Genomic DNA, 16,658 nt, shown 5'->3' with positions numbered 1-16,658 from the left:
TTGAGCCAGTTGTCCAAAGTTGAAAAACGGAGAAAAATCTGGCTTGGTTTCTTTAATTTTGTGTTTAATTTTTTTTAATTTTGGTTTGAAAGAACATCTATTCATTTTTTTACTGTCATGTGACACATGTCGTTGAAAATATATTTAGGCGTTTTAGTATAATTATACCATTGAGAGATTACTAACGCTTGAATATATTTAACTTTTAAAAGTTGTTAGTATATGACGTCATAGATCTACACTAGAGCCCTGTATACAAAAGGGTATTAATTGGGTGGAGAATGTATTGAAAATTACACTTTGTGAAAAATTTTTGCGATGAACAACTAATCAAAATTTCATTGTACAGTGACGGATGTTGTTAAGTACAACTTCATATAAATTCACTATCAAAATTAAAGCTAGTTAGCTAGCCTTATAGTTAATTTTTAAATCATTATTATTATTCATTTAGACGTGATTATTTAAATCTCTCTTTTTCCTTAATACAGCAATCTATATCATCAATGCACACTCCAAAAGATGGACACCACTGAATATACAGCCCAATTCTGGTCAAACTAACCGAGAGTGTTTAAGGGTATGGAATATTCATAGTGCCATTCTTTCTATTTCTTCTTTCTTTTTCCACTGGAAGGCACTGGTGAGGCAGTGTCACATGAGCAACAAAAATATTAGAACTGAAAGGAAGAAAATGCATACATGTACTCATAAAACCTAGACTTATTAATCAAACTCTGCTTTCGTTAAACTCTTGAAAATTAACTGTTTAGCGACTGACAGGTTGAACCTTTAATCATAACAAACTTTACTTGTTATTAACAAAATTAATGGCAAGTATTTCGCCATTTTCCAAACAAAGGACAAAAGGTTGTAATAGTCACTACTCCACAGCCAGCAGGCTACAAAATCGCAACAGCAACAGCCAGCCTGTTTCAAGAGTATGTACTTAACTAAATACTGATCTAAAATCCGAAGTCCAAAGTCCGCTGTACGCATTGACAAGTTCAAAACGTGCGACTATAATATAGAAACAACCAATGTGATCACTTTTCGCGGCGAAATTTGAAATTAACCGTGCTGTTTCATTATATCTGGTCCATGATTGAAGATCTTCTGGAAAAAGTCTTGGGAATCTGTGGCTCACGGCAGCCGTAACTCTAGATAAGCAAACCTGCAGCTGAAGGCCGCTTCAGTTGACGTTAAAAAATCCATTCGATAGAATTAAATTTGACTTCTTTCCAACCTTGCTAAGTGACTACGACGTGGCAGGTTAGGTAGCCTGTTTGTTTTTCGAGCCATAAAGTTTGACAGGGTTGTAATGCAAAGTTTCAACTGTAAGTGATTTCAAACTAAAAACTAAATTTTCCAGTTCACTGTGAGCTATTTCTTTCTTTTTTTTTTAATTATATGTGACTTGCATTATCTCTTTGTAAAGTAGTAAAAACCGGGTTGGCTTTACATAATTGAAATCCCGCCCATGTTTCGTGTTTGATTCAATCATTATCATTTTTTCATTGTGAATATTATTGATCGTTTCTTCAATGCAGTATAATGTGTGATCTATTAGCACGAAAAAAAAGCTTCACGAAAATTAGGGAGGGCACTCTTAAATAGTTTTCGACAAAGTTTTTTCGTTCACAGTGGTTTTAAAAAAACAACTTGTTGTGTCAACTACATATACACGCTGTCCGGGTAAATTTTGTGCGTAAATGGTTATCATATAGCCACACGCAGTCTCGTGGGTTCGTCAGTTCCAGGGACCGCTGATCGAATACATCTTGCTGCTAGGCATTATGTCAGCGTATCACAAAGGAACTTTAGTTTAATTTAATTAATATTTTAGTGATTATTTAAAGTATTACAACTTTTATAATTTAAATTTAACTGTGTTTCATATAACTTTCCCGCCACTTTGCAGCCCAATGGTAAGCTATAATATGGCCGCATTAATGATTGTTCACTTGTTTTTTGCGCAGTATGGATCTCTCAGCAAAATAGAATTTATCCGGGGAAATGTACACTTGTTTGATATTCAGTAAGCCTTTTGTACCTTTGAAAACTATGACTTTGCAATTTTAAATAAAAATAAAGTTTGTTTTTACCTTTTGATACAGAAAGGTAAAATTAAAACAACATGTATATGTTATTATATATTTACTATGAATAAAATCTTAATCTGATAATATCTATCGTTTTATCGGCTTGATAAATCTTTTCGCCGTTTTTACAAGGCTTACGCAATAATTGAAATAATCTCATGACTCCCTGCACATAATTTGTTTCCAGGAGAATAAACGGTGTCTTTATGAATTCCATAGGCCTCGGGGGCGCTATTCCATTTTGTAAATATGACTAACATGTAGAAACCGGGTCTAAAATTACTTCTTAATTCTGTCGGGTGTAATTTTCAGCTCAGATATTAAGAAGATTTAAAACGACGAAGTCAAAAAAATAAAATGACTTTTAACACATAAAAATCTGATATATTTGAAAAATAATATACATTAACAGATTCAATAAAGGTATTTTTTAATTTTATTTTTTAGTATTTTGTGTATTTAACTGCATTATTTGCTTGAATAATTCTGAGAGGGTCGGTTGATAGAACAGTACTTCCAATAGGGTTTCGATCATTATTTCTACCCATGATTAACCGAGTTGGTGTATTCAAATCCATGGTATCGAAATTTCCGACGTAGTTGTTCGCTATCTCTAAAATTACAGTTTCCCACTGCATGATTGCAAGGCGTTGTTTTCTCTACTACTAAGGTTTTAATTTCTTTGATTTTTCTTTCAACACGGTCATTCATATTGTGCCCACCAACTGAACACAATCCATATTTGATCTGATTTTTATGTAAATTTTGCTGGATATCAACGTAATTTAACTCCATTGTCTGAAATGTCTTGGCCAATTGGCTTCCTTCATCCGATAACAATAAATTGGGGTATCCATACAGACATGAAAATCTGGCAAATGCTTGAACAAAAGCAGTAGAGAAAACGTTTTCCATTACTTTAATTGATGTTGCACTTGTGTTGTCACAACAAAACACGACTAGCCAAATTTTAATTGTAGTCCTTTTATGATGTGGGGAATATGAATCAAATGGACCTGTAACTTCGACTTGAGTATGATAAAAAGCTGGAACACTAGGGAGGTTCTTTTGGGGTACTCCGAAAAACGACATCTTTGACAAGATTCCTTTACAATCTTAACAATACTTATGCCTTCTATAATGAAAACCCTTTTGAGGACGTACCTCCATACTGATTCTATTCCAGCATGCTTGACAGAAAAGATTTAGTAAAGGTATTTTTAATTTTATTTTTTAGTATTTTGTGATCTTTATGCTCTAAATTAAGGGCAAGTTAACCCACAAATTATTGTCGACAATTGAAAATATTTTATTTTTGTTGCATACTTCAACAGGAAGAATTAAAAAAACCTTGCTTTTTTTTTTCTTTCGGTCACAAACTTTGAAAGCAAAAAAAAAGCTGGATCGAGCGCGTAATGTGTAATAATGTAATAAATGACGTAACTATGATCAGAAAAGTGTTATGGTACCCAAATCTGTCTTTAGTGTTCTTGGTGTTTATTTTAATTTCTATGTCATTTTATTAAGTTAAAGGTATTGTGTAAAGTAAGTTAGTTCATTTCTTTATGTGTTGTGTATGCATAGATCTTTTTGAATGTTTACATTTTCCGCGGTAATCCCTTTTGGCTCTAAGAACTGCGTTGTAGGCGGAAAGATGCGGAACCTTGCCGAACTAAGCCCATTTTTTTCTACGGAAACATCATCGAGGCTTAAAATTATTACCGAGGGTAGACGAATAACTACTGATTGACATGTATTCATAGAAAAGTCGTAACGATCCTACAAACTGAGAAGGAACTTACTTCAATTAAATTCATAACCTAACAGCAAATAACAACTGTCCTCTTTTTCCTGAAAAATTTTTCTCATCTTTCTTAGTCGTTGTTTCCTGTTACGTCTTCTATTAATATTCTGCCATTAAAAACAAGGTTGTCATTATTTTTTAAATTTTTTACCAAAAGGTTTTTCTTCTGTTTACGGCAGCCATTTTATTCTGGACATCTTTGTTCTCAAGGAGAAAATTGATTTCCATTAAGTTAAAACTTAAGAGCAAAGTTCTTGAGCTTTTTCCGCTGGAGCATAAAATGCAGTCGTATAAAAACCTACCTTTAGAGAGAAGGAACGCATAGCTACAATTTGTGTGCATACAAGAAAATACTTTTTCAAAATGATATTATTTTTTTTGGTTAAAGATAATTAGTGATCAAGGGCAAAGCAAGGAATGACTTAGCTATTTTCTGAGGGATATCCATATTATCCACGATAACAACAATTCCCCTCAAGAAAAAAGCGAAATGGCAGACAGGCAAGCTAGCCACGAGGCAAACAATGAAATCAATGTACATAAGTTTTATTCATTCACAAGTAAATTAGATTTGTGTTTAGTATAACCTTTGTATTGACAGGCGACTAAAAATGTATAAATAGCTCATTATCTAACCCTATACTCGTCATTAGCCTGTGTAATTTTAAAGACAGAAGATGCATTCGAGGAATTAAACAACTATAAATGGAGCAGTTAGCTCTAACCATTGTAATTAAGTAATTCTAACTCAAACTTTAGTGAATTACCCACTTTCCTGCTTGTCTTTTAATCCCATAAGAAGTGGTCTGGGTACTAAAAAAAAGCTTGCTTGCTAACTATGTTTAACCTAACAAAATATTTTATAACTTTGAAGATGAAAGTTTAATTCTTAAACTTCGCTTATAATACACATATTCCATATGTTACTTCAATAATGCTATAAATCCCTGTTTTCCGTACGATTGCTAATTAAATAAATCTGTGTTATCAATTTTATTCTCGCTGTTGCGTTTCGTGTTTGTTTACAAAATGCTGCCATATTTAAACTTCTAACGCTTGCCTCAGATCACGTGACTATATCTATTGTTTTATTAAAAAATATCTGCTGTCAACATCAGCATGCTGAGAATTTCATCGATATCGAGTTAAGTGTCATTCAGTTTGGTTGTATGACTTTGTAACATGGCCTATTCTGTCCCTGTTGTTACTCATAATATGTATCCCAAGTTTGTTTGATAATATTTAAAACTGAAAATAATACATGAGGAATAATAAACATGAAAGCAGAAGCTTATTCCAGTAGGCTCTTCACCAATCATAGTCATAGTTTTTCTTGATTTGTTTTGATTAGTTGAATGAAAGATCAAAATATAATATTGAGGTTAATTTCCCTTTTAAAGTCTTTTTGTAAGATTAACCTCTGTTTTACAGATAATGAGATCAATCGCAACATACGAAGGTACTTGTTATTTACAAATAGCTTTAATAAATTCACCACTTCAAACCCAGACTCTGTAACTAGATCAAAGTGACGACAATGAGACTTTGATAGTTTTAATTCTCATATCAGAAACCTTCACGTGTGAAAAGTTTGAGATTGAATTTCTGTAAACATTTTTTAGGTGCACTGCTTAGAGTTTCTGTAATAAATGACTGTACTGCAAATTAAAATAAGTCGCATAAATACGTGCCTTCGCACCAAGAAGGACTGGAAACAAACTTGTTTATTAATATTTTTATATCAATATGTACATGAATACTTTTTTTAAAAAAGAATTAGTTTTCTATCTACTTGAAACAAATGGAAATAATAATTTTGATTCCAAGAATTTCAAAAGTCCTTGTAAGCAGGGACATGAGAACGAAGTTATCGGGATACTACTTTGTCAGCAGAATTTAATCTTTCTTTTTTAATACAATGACATGATTAAATGATAAAGTATTTTAATAAAGTTTAATTGTGTGTGTGAAACGAAAAGATATTACTAAGGATAGTTTTTAATTAACTTATGAAAGTAGTAAATACACCTAGTCACCAATCCCTCTCCATCGTGATTTGTGTTTATTACATAAAAGTCATGGTGACAAGAATTGACAATAATTTTAACTTATTTTCGCAACGTTTAATAGCATTTATTTTCCATTAATTGTAGGAAATGTAATCTGTTTGTTTCATCACGAGGGTCATCATTCAGTGGTGTGTATTTATGCAACAGAAGACAACTATTATCCATCAAAAAATATTGAAAAATTCATGACAAAATGAGTTAACAACCAGAAGATATAAAAGAGATATGTAGGTGTGAAAAAAAACAAAAAAAAACAGGAGAAACTTACCAGGTAAGCGATGTAAGTATTAAAAGGAAATATTTCAAAACATTGTTGTATAATGATTTATTACGATTCTATCTATTCTATTTTCAATGGTTTACTAATAGTCTATTCTACTTTTGCACTTACTTTATTTGTGTAACGCATTTTTTAAAAAACGTGGTTATAATTTCTTCATTACAGCTTTTCTACGGAACATTAAACGTTTCCAGATATTTCACAGCCTTCCTGATTATTTCCATCAATTTTTGACAAGAAAGGAAATTCTCATCTTTTTTAAAAAGTGCGATGCACTAAAATCATTTTAACTTTTCCTGAGGACAAAATAAAACATTTGAAATCTTGTATAGTTCAAAATTGACATTATTGCGTCCTGGTTTTACACTATGCGGCATTCGAGAAAAGTGAAACCTGAAGCCCTAGATCATGATTATGATCTATTAAATGTCTTCTTGTGTTATACCTTTTTACAAAAAGAATAATAGAAATAAAACATTCTTTGAACAGGTAAGAAACAACAACTGCGTGGACTTAAAAAGAGTTACCCATCCAAAACGAAGTTTGATATAAGATGAACACTTTCTACTAGATTTTTTTGATTAACCTTGTAGAAAGTCTGTGGCCATTCTTAATCTCAGCCCACCTGGTCTTTGCGTTTCAGCATAGACCCGTGCATAGACACGCTTTTTTCATAAGAAAATGAAAATTATAACCAGGCTGGTCATTATTTATTTTTTGCTTATTATTCCCTATTGTTCTAAACAATATATCTATTGACTTACTTTAAATCTCAACCTGATATTCTTATAACAGAAAAAGTGTTTATATCGGTACTATCCAGAAATTTGAAGCCTTCTATTTTTATCTACGCGCTATTTCTGCTTGCCATACACTCCGTATGAACCTCTGGGCGTTTGTTCAGCCTCGAACACATGTAGCGTTCTTTTCATACTGAGGATAAAAATCGTACGTGTTGTTGTTTCTTTCTTTTTGATAATACTTCATGTTTACCACGTTGCGTGAATTTTAAGTTCAAGTACTAGGCCGCGCCCATTCCATTATATCTTTGACCTGGTGTTTTTATTGTTCGAATCATCAATTTTACAACAAGATTTGTTACATAGCATTTCTAGAATTTTTTACGATCGATTTAAAGTACATTTAGTAGCTACTTTTCAATCATAATAATATATGTTATGTATAACTGCATGTAGAATCTGTAATTTTATTCATTTGTATTGAATGCGTAATTTGAAAATTATAGCTATGGATTAAAAATGCAGATTATTAACTATGATTGAGACTTTTTAGGAATCCCACATTGCTTGATCTATCTCGGATACCTGGGATAATTTGCTGACCTTTCAGGGTATTAAAAACCATGGTCTATGTATTTGCGATAGAAATTTTTGCAGTTTTTGTAAGATTTGCAAAAGATTCCCGCAAAATGTTTTCATTAGAAATGATCTATGAGAATTTCGCTGCTTTAAGACAATCCATGAAATCTAGTCGAAACTACATAAAAAATATAATCTCGTGTAGACTGGTGTGAAATTTTAATAAACATGAAACGCTGCAGTTATCACAGTGCAAATAATCATATGCCGAAATATTGGCCTGGCATATCAACAATGAGCAATCTATTTTTTTCTAATACATCGATAACACATAACGTAGTATCAGTAGGAAGAAAGAATAAAGGTTGACATGTTGGTAATGGCAAGGGTGAATAAATGTTTATATCACTTAAAAAAAAAACGCTTTTAGATATTGCGTTTAAGAGATGCATACACAAAAAAAAACATTCAAGTAACAATATATGAAAGTTTTTAAACTTTAAAAGAAAATAAAGATTTATCAACAAAATTCAACGCACAAGCTTCTTATTAATGCGTCTGTAACTAATCTTTTATATTACTATCTAACCAATCATCATTGTCAAGTTAAACATGCATTTATCACCGATATGGATGCTTCTGTATGGATGCTCTTATATCTTATATCACCTCCTCAAACGCCAGAAGGTTCAGAATATAAAGATTCAACATCGCAAACCTTTTAAGCTGCTGCAGTGTCTATCGCTTTTAAGCAATCGTCAAAACTAAAAAAACATCCCAAACTTTCCTGGCTGGATTCTACACGAATTTGGTATTCTTAGTCACCACTGTTAAAGTCGTCGTTCTAAAAACTTTAACTATCACCACCTATCAATGTCCTAAATCCAAAGAACTGGCCACAACAAAGAAATCTTCTTCGCCATCCTAACTAGCTGTTCTTCTATTTTTGTATGAATTATTGTCTTTTGCCAGTTTGTTTCTCTTCATCCGTTCTATTTCTTGACTTCCTCTGATTTATTTGACTATTAGTCTTATTCTGTTATGATTTTGGAGTTGCTAAAAGGTGTTCCTGGGATTCCGGCTTGAAACTGGTCTTAAATCTATGTTCTTACTCAATGTAAACTTACTATTGTCTGCGCGTTTCGAGATGTCCCCAAACCTGATCCTCTCCTACGCATCATGCATGACTGTTCCATACGAGTTGGAAGGTGTGTCAAAACGTACCTCCATATTAGAAAATAAAACGTTCAAACTATCGGCATGTTTGTTCTATGATCAAACAGGGATTTTTTATAGCAAAGGTTAATCTACACGTGCATACCTGTCAGTGTCTGTTCATCCAACTAGGACAATAATTGTTCCACCGGTGGCTATTCCTTCTTCTCTGCTTTGTCCATTTTGGGCTATTTTCGGGCTATTTTCCATGTTTTTTTCTCTCAATCCAAGCTTTTTGTTGGCGCCAATCCTCCACGCTACTCATCACTGTATTAACATATCTTTCATGTCCTTTATGAAAAAAGGTGTTGATAGAGTTAGGGGTCCTCACAATATTGTACTCACTCGATTCGTCGTGGTGGTGCTACGTTTGTGCTTGTGCTATGTGTTGATGTGTTATCCCCTTTAGGGAATTGGAAAGCTTTTCGGATGTTTCTCTACCTCCACTTTCTCCTTCCTTTCATGCAACAATCCTACTTTCCTCTATGTTTTCACATATTTTACGTTGTGCGCTATGCTTTTATTCAGGCTTAGTAATATTTTTTTGAGATGCGTTTTTACCTTAGCTTTGTTAATGTTAATTCAAATTGATTACGCACTTTTTTAATATTATTTTCTTAACTTGATTATGTTTACGTAATTTATTTCCAGTGTTATATCTTGAGTTAATTTACAAGAATGAAGATTTGGCGTGGATGGGTGAAAATTTGCGCTTCGTTAAACAGTTTCTTCGAGAAAGTTTTTATCAAATGGGCGCGTTTAATTGGTTCTTATCCAAAAACTGTAATATTTTTATCAATATTTATATCTTTGGGACTCATGGCTGGTTTTGCTCGGTTTAATTTACAAAATCACGGCGAGAAATTGTACTTTCCACAGGACAGCCTCTCTGGTCAAAATGATAATCGTGCAAAGAGCTCATTTCCAAGCAAAGCGTTACCAGAAGTGTTTATACTTGAAATGAAAGATCAAAGTTCCATATTGAACACAAAAGCATTAAAAGCTGCCCTGTTGCTTCATAATGGCGTCGTGCATAACACAAGTTATAATGACACATGTGCACGCGTACGAAACGACTCCACAGTGTATGGATGCTATTATGAAGGCATTTTAGATTTGTTTCAATACAACAACAGTTGGATCACCAACACTTCCATTCAGTCGACACTACTAAACTCTTTAAATGATGATACAATTTTACTGAACAGTGGACTACCAGCCTCTGTTAGACTAAGAGAAATTCTTGGACATTATAGCTATAAAAATGGTTCTGTAAGAGCTGTCTCTTTACGTATGCAATATTTTGCAAGATATCCTGAAACAGATGAACTGTATGATAAAAATAGCGAAGTTGAAAAGGAGATCATTGATTTCTTGGAATCAAAGCAAAGTGAATTTGATCAAGAGGGTATGAGAATTTACATTAGAACAATAAGGAGTATTGATGATGAGTTATCTGAAAGTTCTGGTGGGGACATTAAATTCATTGCGGTGTCCATAACGCTTATGTGTGTTTTCACAACGTTTGCTTTATCCAAGTTCAGAGATGTTGTTGGAGGTCATTTCCTAGTTGGTAAGTAACTAACATTTCTCAACTATCTACCTAAACCATTTTTTAACATGCATTCCTCTTCCAGCTCTTTACAGCTAATTCCATTATAATTATTTTTTCCTGCAGCTACAGCACAAACAAATAACTTTTTCTTGCACATACATACTTTTATAACTGAGAAGCTACATTTCCGGACGTAATATTTTTGCAAAAGGGCGTTTTTGGCCGTCTAATTAGCTAACATCACAATAGTCCGCTTTATTAAACAATCCGCTCCACGACGCGGAATGATGCAAAAAGTCGAAAAATCTTAGCGTGCTGATGTCAGCAAATATTTGCTGTGAATATTAACTAGTCCGGGATGCGTGTAACTTGCTCACGTGCTTGTTGTTGCGACCTCCTTTGCAATAATTTACGTCCAGAACTGTAGTGTGGACAGCTGTCCAAATATCCGATTAGAAACATAAGAGGCAAAGCATTTTGAAAATAGTTTTTTTTTCAAAAAAAATACTTGTGTGTTTCTGTCATGGCACAGCATTACCATTTTATATACGTTGTGGTTTTATTTCGTCTGTCTTACTAGGAATGATTGGTATTGTTTGTATTATGTTTGGTATTGGCTCATCATTTGGATTTGTGATGTCTACTGGAACATATTACGTTGCATTTGTGGGCACTGTTCCTTTCTTAGTTCTTGGTGTTGGTATAGATGATATGTTTATAATCATTGATGGTAAGTCATACATATCTCCTTCTTTTTTTAACCCTGTCAAGACTGGAGATAGGAGTTGCACCATTATCATCCTTGTTGTTGTTTGGTTATAATGCTACATCGCAGACAAAATGATTTTGAAACCCCATATACAAAATCCTTCAAATATAAGACAAGGCTTTTAAGACGTGTCATAAATAGTAATATAGTTCAAATGGTACTGTTAATCCGTGTGCATTTAACATTTTCCAAAACTACTGTGTATGAAACGTTTAGGTCTCATACTTATTATTTTGTCAGTCAGTTTATCTCTAAAAAATTTATTTAACTGTACGAGTTAATCATTGCCATTCTAGCACTTGATCATGTAAGTCAAGAAAAGCGTGGTTTAAGTCGTTTGGAAATAGCATTGGGCCATGTTGGTGCATCAGTAACTATGACAACACTTACAGATATGATTGCGTTTGCAGTTAGTGCCAGCTCCATCTTTCCTGCTATACGATACTTTTGCTTGTACGCCTCCCTGTCGATTTTGTTTAGTTATTTTATACTTCTGTCGTTAATGATTGCTGTACTGTCGTTTGACATTAAACGAATTGAATCAGGAAAAATGGACTTTTTCCCATGCAAAAAAGTGAAAGGTTACGAACCGTGGAAAAAATGTCAAAAAGGAATTTCTGATAAGGTGAGTAATCAACAACAACTTTTTCTTCTCATCTGTTAACTCGTTGGTAAGTGCCACTGTAGAATCTAATGACATGTATCTTGCATTAGCACCTTAGAGATAATAATATAATTGTTCAAAACATAAATTCGAGTGACTTGTTGGTGCTTTTATCAAAAGCTACAAATAAAACTTTCCATTACGTTAGTTGCAAAGTTAATCCGTAAGATTTCAGGAAATTCTTGTATTCTTGTTGCAGATTATGATTCGATGGGGTCGATTATTAATGAAGTTACCTGTCAGAGTATTTGTTATTGTTCTTGCGCTTGGTTTGTTTGGTGTAAGTGTGTATGGAGCAACTAAAGTTGAAGAAAAGTATGACTTGAGAGAGTTAGCTCCAGACGGATCAGATTTTGTGAAATTTTTAGATGCTAATTTAGCATATCCATCGGGATTCGGAGTTAATGTTATTCTAGATGATGCAAAATTTGATTATACTGATTATGACAGCCAACAAAAATATGCAAAGATTGCTAAAGTTTGCGAAGAAAACAAATATATGATTCCAAGCGAAACAATCAGCTGGATGAATAACTTTCTAAATTCTTCTTACTGCTTTGGAAATAAAAGATTGAATTGCACAGGTCCAGCTTTTTACTCTCAGTTGAACCAATTTCTAAAGGACAAACCTATGCATAATGGCGATTTAAAATGGAAGGATGGTAAAATTAGAGCATCCAAAGTCATGTGCAGAGAGAAAAATGTTGATTCGTGGACTTGGAAAACAGATAGCATGGTGAACTTTCGGGACAATCTTGAGAAATTAAATATCGAAGGACTTTTTGCAGTAAACCGAGAATATTTCTACAGAGAGCAAGTACTAGTAGTCCAATCAGAAACAATTCGAAACCTCCTTATTTGTGGTTGCGCCATTGTGGTTATTACAACACCATACCTCGTTCATCCAGGTGTTGTTATACTAGTGTCGATTGGTTTCGCATCACTGGTTGTTGAATTATTTGCTTTGATGGCAGCATGGAATGTGGCGTTAAATTCTATTTCCATGGTAATTACTATAATGGCAATTGGATTTGCTGTAGACTATTCTGCTCATATTGCGCATGCGTATATGATATCAAACGCTCCAACACCTGAAGAAAGAATCGTCCACGCTTTAGGATCAATTGGTTCAAGTGTGTTTATGGGAGGTAAGGTTTTCTAATAAAAAATGCACTTCTTTACATCAGACATTTCTTAGCACTTTTTTGTGATTATAAAAATTTCATAAAAATTCGAGGGGTAGTTTCGAATCCAATATCTAAGAGTCTGAAGCAAAGCACAAAAGAGATATTAAAAAAAATCTCTGTCGAACCCGAATCGGATTAAATTGAAACAAACTTAATTTTCATACACACTTTAGGTCTATCAACATTTTTGGGCATCATCGTCCTGTCGATCAGTGAATCTCAAATCTTTCGTATCTTTTTCAAAATGATGTTTGGTATAGTTGCGTTAGGATTACTCAATGGGTTGTTATTTCTACCAGTGTTTCTTTCGGGTGAGTAAATGACCTACCTTAATGTTAACTGCCTTAAAAATCCATTATTTTTGACGGTGATGTAAAGTTTAGCATAATACCTTTTGCATCAAGGACGCTTTTCCCTGTTTTTTTTTTTGCTCAAATTAGTTTAAGATTAGTTGCATAAACTTATTGGCAAAAAAATATTGATTTAAATTGTACTCCAAATATAAGTTTCACCCTAGTCTTAAGAGAATGATATACCAATGTAGTTTTAAATTAATCAAACTAAATGCTAAAAAAAGAGTGACGGACACATTACATAATTTGACCAATTAGATCCGATATAATGTTTTCAATCAGATATTTAGCTACCTAGCCGCTTTACATGGGAATTGAAATAGTTGATTTTTATTGAATAGTGCACAAATTTGTGTAGACATTCGAACACTAACGTATAATTCCATTGCCATTACTCCTTTTAAAATGTTAAGAAATACAGCATTGCTGACATACAGGTAGCGGGATAATATTGTAGAAATAAAAACAAAGGTTTAACTTATATACACAAAGTGTTACCAATTCTATTTTCTAATTTCAGTACCTTATTTTTTAATTAAAAGGGTAAGTATCCCTCATAATTAAAAGACGACTATTGATTTAGTATTTTGCAGAACCAATATCAGAATCTCTTTTATCGACGAGATGCGAGCAAGTAAGACATCAAATACTGTGATGAACGGAATTACAAATAAGGCAGTCACCAAAGATGAAGTTTCAATGGATGATAATTGTCAACATAACACTGAAAATCCAACAAAACACCAAGCAGCTGAAATGACCGTTGTGGATTGATATCTTTTGTATATATCATAATTTTATTGTTTGTAATAAAGGACTAAAATATTTTATTCCACTATCGAATATGCAGCCATGTAGACAGAATGCGAGATTAGCAGAAAACAATTGTAACGAGCTGATGGGTTTTTGCACAACAGAATTAATCCCAGTTACGCCTAAGTTATATAGCTCGGGGAGAATATAAAATGAACGACATCGTCATTCACGACATCGTCAGCAATCGATAGTCAACAAGAACTTATGTACTTACGAGGGGTTTAAGGGGTTTAATAAGAAATTAATCTAACTTCAAATGCGAAATAAATTACCCTGAAAAAGCACTTGGAACCGTTGAATTTTAGAACTCAAATTTTTTATAACCAAATTCAGTTTACCATGCATGAAAAAAATTATAAACATAAAGTTGATTGAAATAATTTTAATATTTTTCTTTCTTAAGCATCTTGACTTCGTAAGCCCTTGTTGAAAACGAAAGCACAAAACGGCACCACGTGTCTTCTACAAAGATGTATAGTTGCATAGGTTTACACTGCGTGATATGACGACGTTAATCAGTGCACATGGCACACCTAAAGAGACTGCAAACCTCCGCACTATATATCCTCTATAAAAGAGTGCATTTTTAAGAGACATGAATCCAGGTGTCATGTTTTATTTTAACTAAATAACAAATGCCTTAAATGATAATTTTCCGAAGTGGATGTAGCTTTCCGAAGTGGTTGTAGCTTTACATGAACGTAACTAACAAAATTTACATCTTCAGCTCCAAAATTGGTTTGTTGAAATAACTGATAGCTGGTAGTGCACAACAACTTTCGTATTTATTTAGATTTTTGCATTAGCAAAAATATTCTCGTCTCCATCTCTGATATAATGGTTGATTTGCAGCTTGTTGTCAAAAGCGAGAGTGTTCTCTAACAGCTAATAAATTTAGTAAGCAAAGAAATATCCGATGTGCGCCTCCCCTGTACTGTTTAACCCTATTCGGTCCGGGGGGGGAGGGGGGGCGGATTCCGCCCCCCCCCCCTGACGGTTTTTTTTAATAACTCCTGGTTGCTTTCTTATATGGCTATAATATTTACTGAGTTTCAACATTTATCTATTAGACACCTGCATGCTAAATTTTTAGGTCCCATACCTTTCAGAGGCTTTGATATTGGCCATTACTCGAAACTACTCCTAAAATCTCTATGAAATCCTTATAATGAGGAAAATATAATAACTCCTGTTAGGATTATCCTTAGAACTTGAAACTTGCAACACAACTTTGTTTCATCAAGAAGAATCATTTTGAATAATTTTGACACGTGATTAATCCGATTTCCCGATTTTGTCGGATTTTACCCAAAAATCGAAAAAAAACGGATTTTCGGGCAATTTTTTAATCGATATAATAAAAAAACTTTATTTAGCTTTCAGAAACTTCAAACAGAATGTAAAAATTCGCTCTAGAACAAAAGTAATTATATTTTAAGCAGATAGTGGCATTTTTAACAATTTTCAAGCTTCTGATGACGTCACAGAAAATGTGCTGACGCAAGCAAAAATTTATTGCCGCCATTTTGTTCCTTTTATGACGTACTATAAGTGTGCCAAGTTTGATTCAATTTGAACAATCCTATGAAAAGTTATTGAGGGGGGGGGGCGCAATCCCCCCCCCAGTCATAGTATGTTCGAAAAACCCCGGACCGAATAGGGTTAAGGTACTGTGAGCTGCAATGTTTTTAAATGAGTTTTGCTTTTTTACTAACGGATTTAGGATTTTCATTGCATTTTGCAGAATTATATGACAGATAATGCTCGTGTTATTTGCGAAAATCTTATTGCACGTGCTGCTCCTGGCTATAATTCAATATTGTAACGTCTATGTTTTCTATGCAAAGATAACAAATCTGAATAAAAACTCGTCTTGGTAACAGCTGAACTTAATATTTCTCCTAATTATATTATGTATATTTTATCCTTTGGTATTTTTAAATTTAATTGAAATTTTTATAATAAACTGCATGGCTCTTTTTTAATTGTTTATTTTCTAATGTCATTGATTGGAATGCAATAATGTTTAGAACAATCTACAGGGCACAGTCTCAGCAGCGGCACAAACTTGTGAAAAGTAATAGAAATTCCTCTTAAATTCTTGTGCTGTGAATATAAAAATAACAGAACACCCGCGTTTTGTGTTGTGTTTTTTTTCATTATGTAAGCATTTTTAATTAATATATATATATACACAGAATGATATGTTATGATATCTAATTGTAGAAAAAGAAAATGAACAGCGAAGATTCTTTTAAATTTTTATATTTATTTCTGTTGTTTGTTTTTTTGTCACTATATAATCATTTCCAAACCACGAGAGTTAAGCCAACTTTACACTTCTGCACTGGACTTATTCCAGAAAAAATGGAATTAGTTCAGCAAGTTTTATAGCAGAAAAAAACATGACTAAATACCCAAATGAAAATGTGGTTAGTCGTAGACATGGTGAGTTGTTATAGTTTTCACAACACGTGGTTGGAATTTACAGCAAAAACTTGATAGAAAGTATATTTGGTGTGTGG

The 16,658-nt window shown here is 33.3% G+C and overlaps 1 protein-coding gene across 3 annotated transcripts; it reads left to right on the top strand.

Annotated features, from left to right (window-relative positions):
- Positions 1-2,413: 2,413 nt before the first annotated feature.
- On the top strand, positions 2,414-14,147 carry LOC130648756 (patched domain-containing protein 3-like). 3 transcript variants are annotated; one of them, XM_057454841.1, is made up of 8 exons: positions 2,414-2,525; positions 6,060-6,246; positions 9,441-10,362; positions 10,925-11,074; positions 11,410-11,738; positions 11,977-12,925; positions 13,138-13,275; positions 13,901-14,147. In XM_057454841.1, exons 3-8 carry the CDS (start codon positions 9,468-9,470, stop codon positions 14,089-14,091), a joined length of 2,652 nt encoding a protein of 883 aa, XP_057310824.1. In that variant the 5' UTR covers positions 2,414-2,525; positions 6,060-6,246; positions 9,441-9,467; the 3' UTR covers positions 14,092-14,147. The 3 variants fall into 3 exon arrangements, with proteins under 3 accessions (XP_057310824.1, XP_057310825.1, XP_057310826.1); XM_057454842.1 differs by having other exon boundaries at positions 6,060-6,255; XM_057454843.1 differs by lacking the exon at positions 6,060-6,246 and having other exon boundaries at positions 2,446-2,525.
- Positions 14,148-16,658: the final 2,511 nt, after the last annotated feature.

Source organism: Hydractinia symbiolongicarpus, chromosome 7, assembly GCF_029227915.1.
Source record: "Hydractinia symbiolongicarpus strain clone_291-10 chromosome 7, HSymV2.1, whole genome shotgun sequence".
NCBI lineage: Eukaryota > Metazoa > Cnidaria > Hydrozoa > Anthoathecata > Hydractiniidae > Hydractinia > Hydractinia symbiolongicarpus.
The sequence above is the reverse complement of the archived record's forward strand: the minus strand, read 5'-3'. Positions and strand labels throughout refer to the sequence as shown.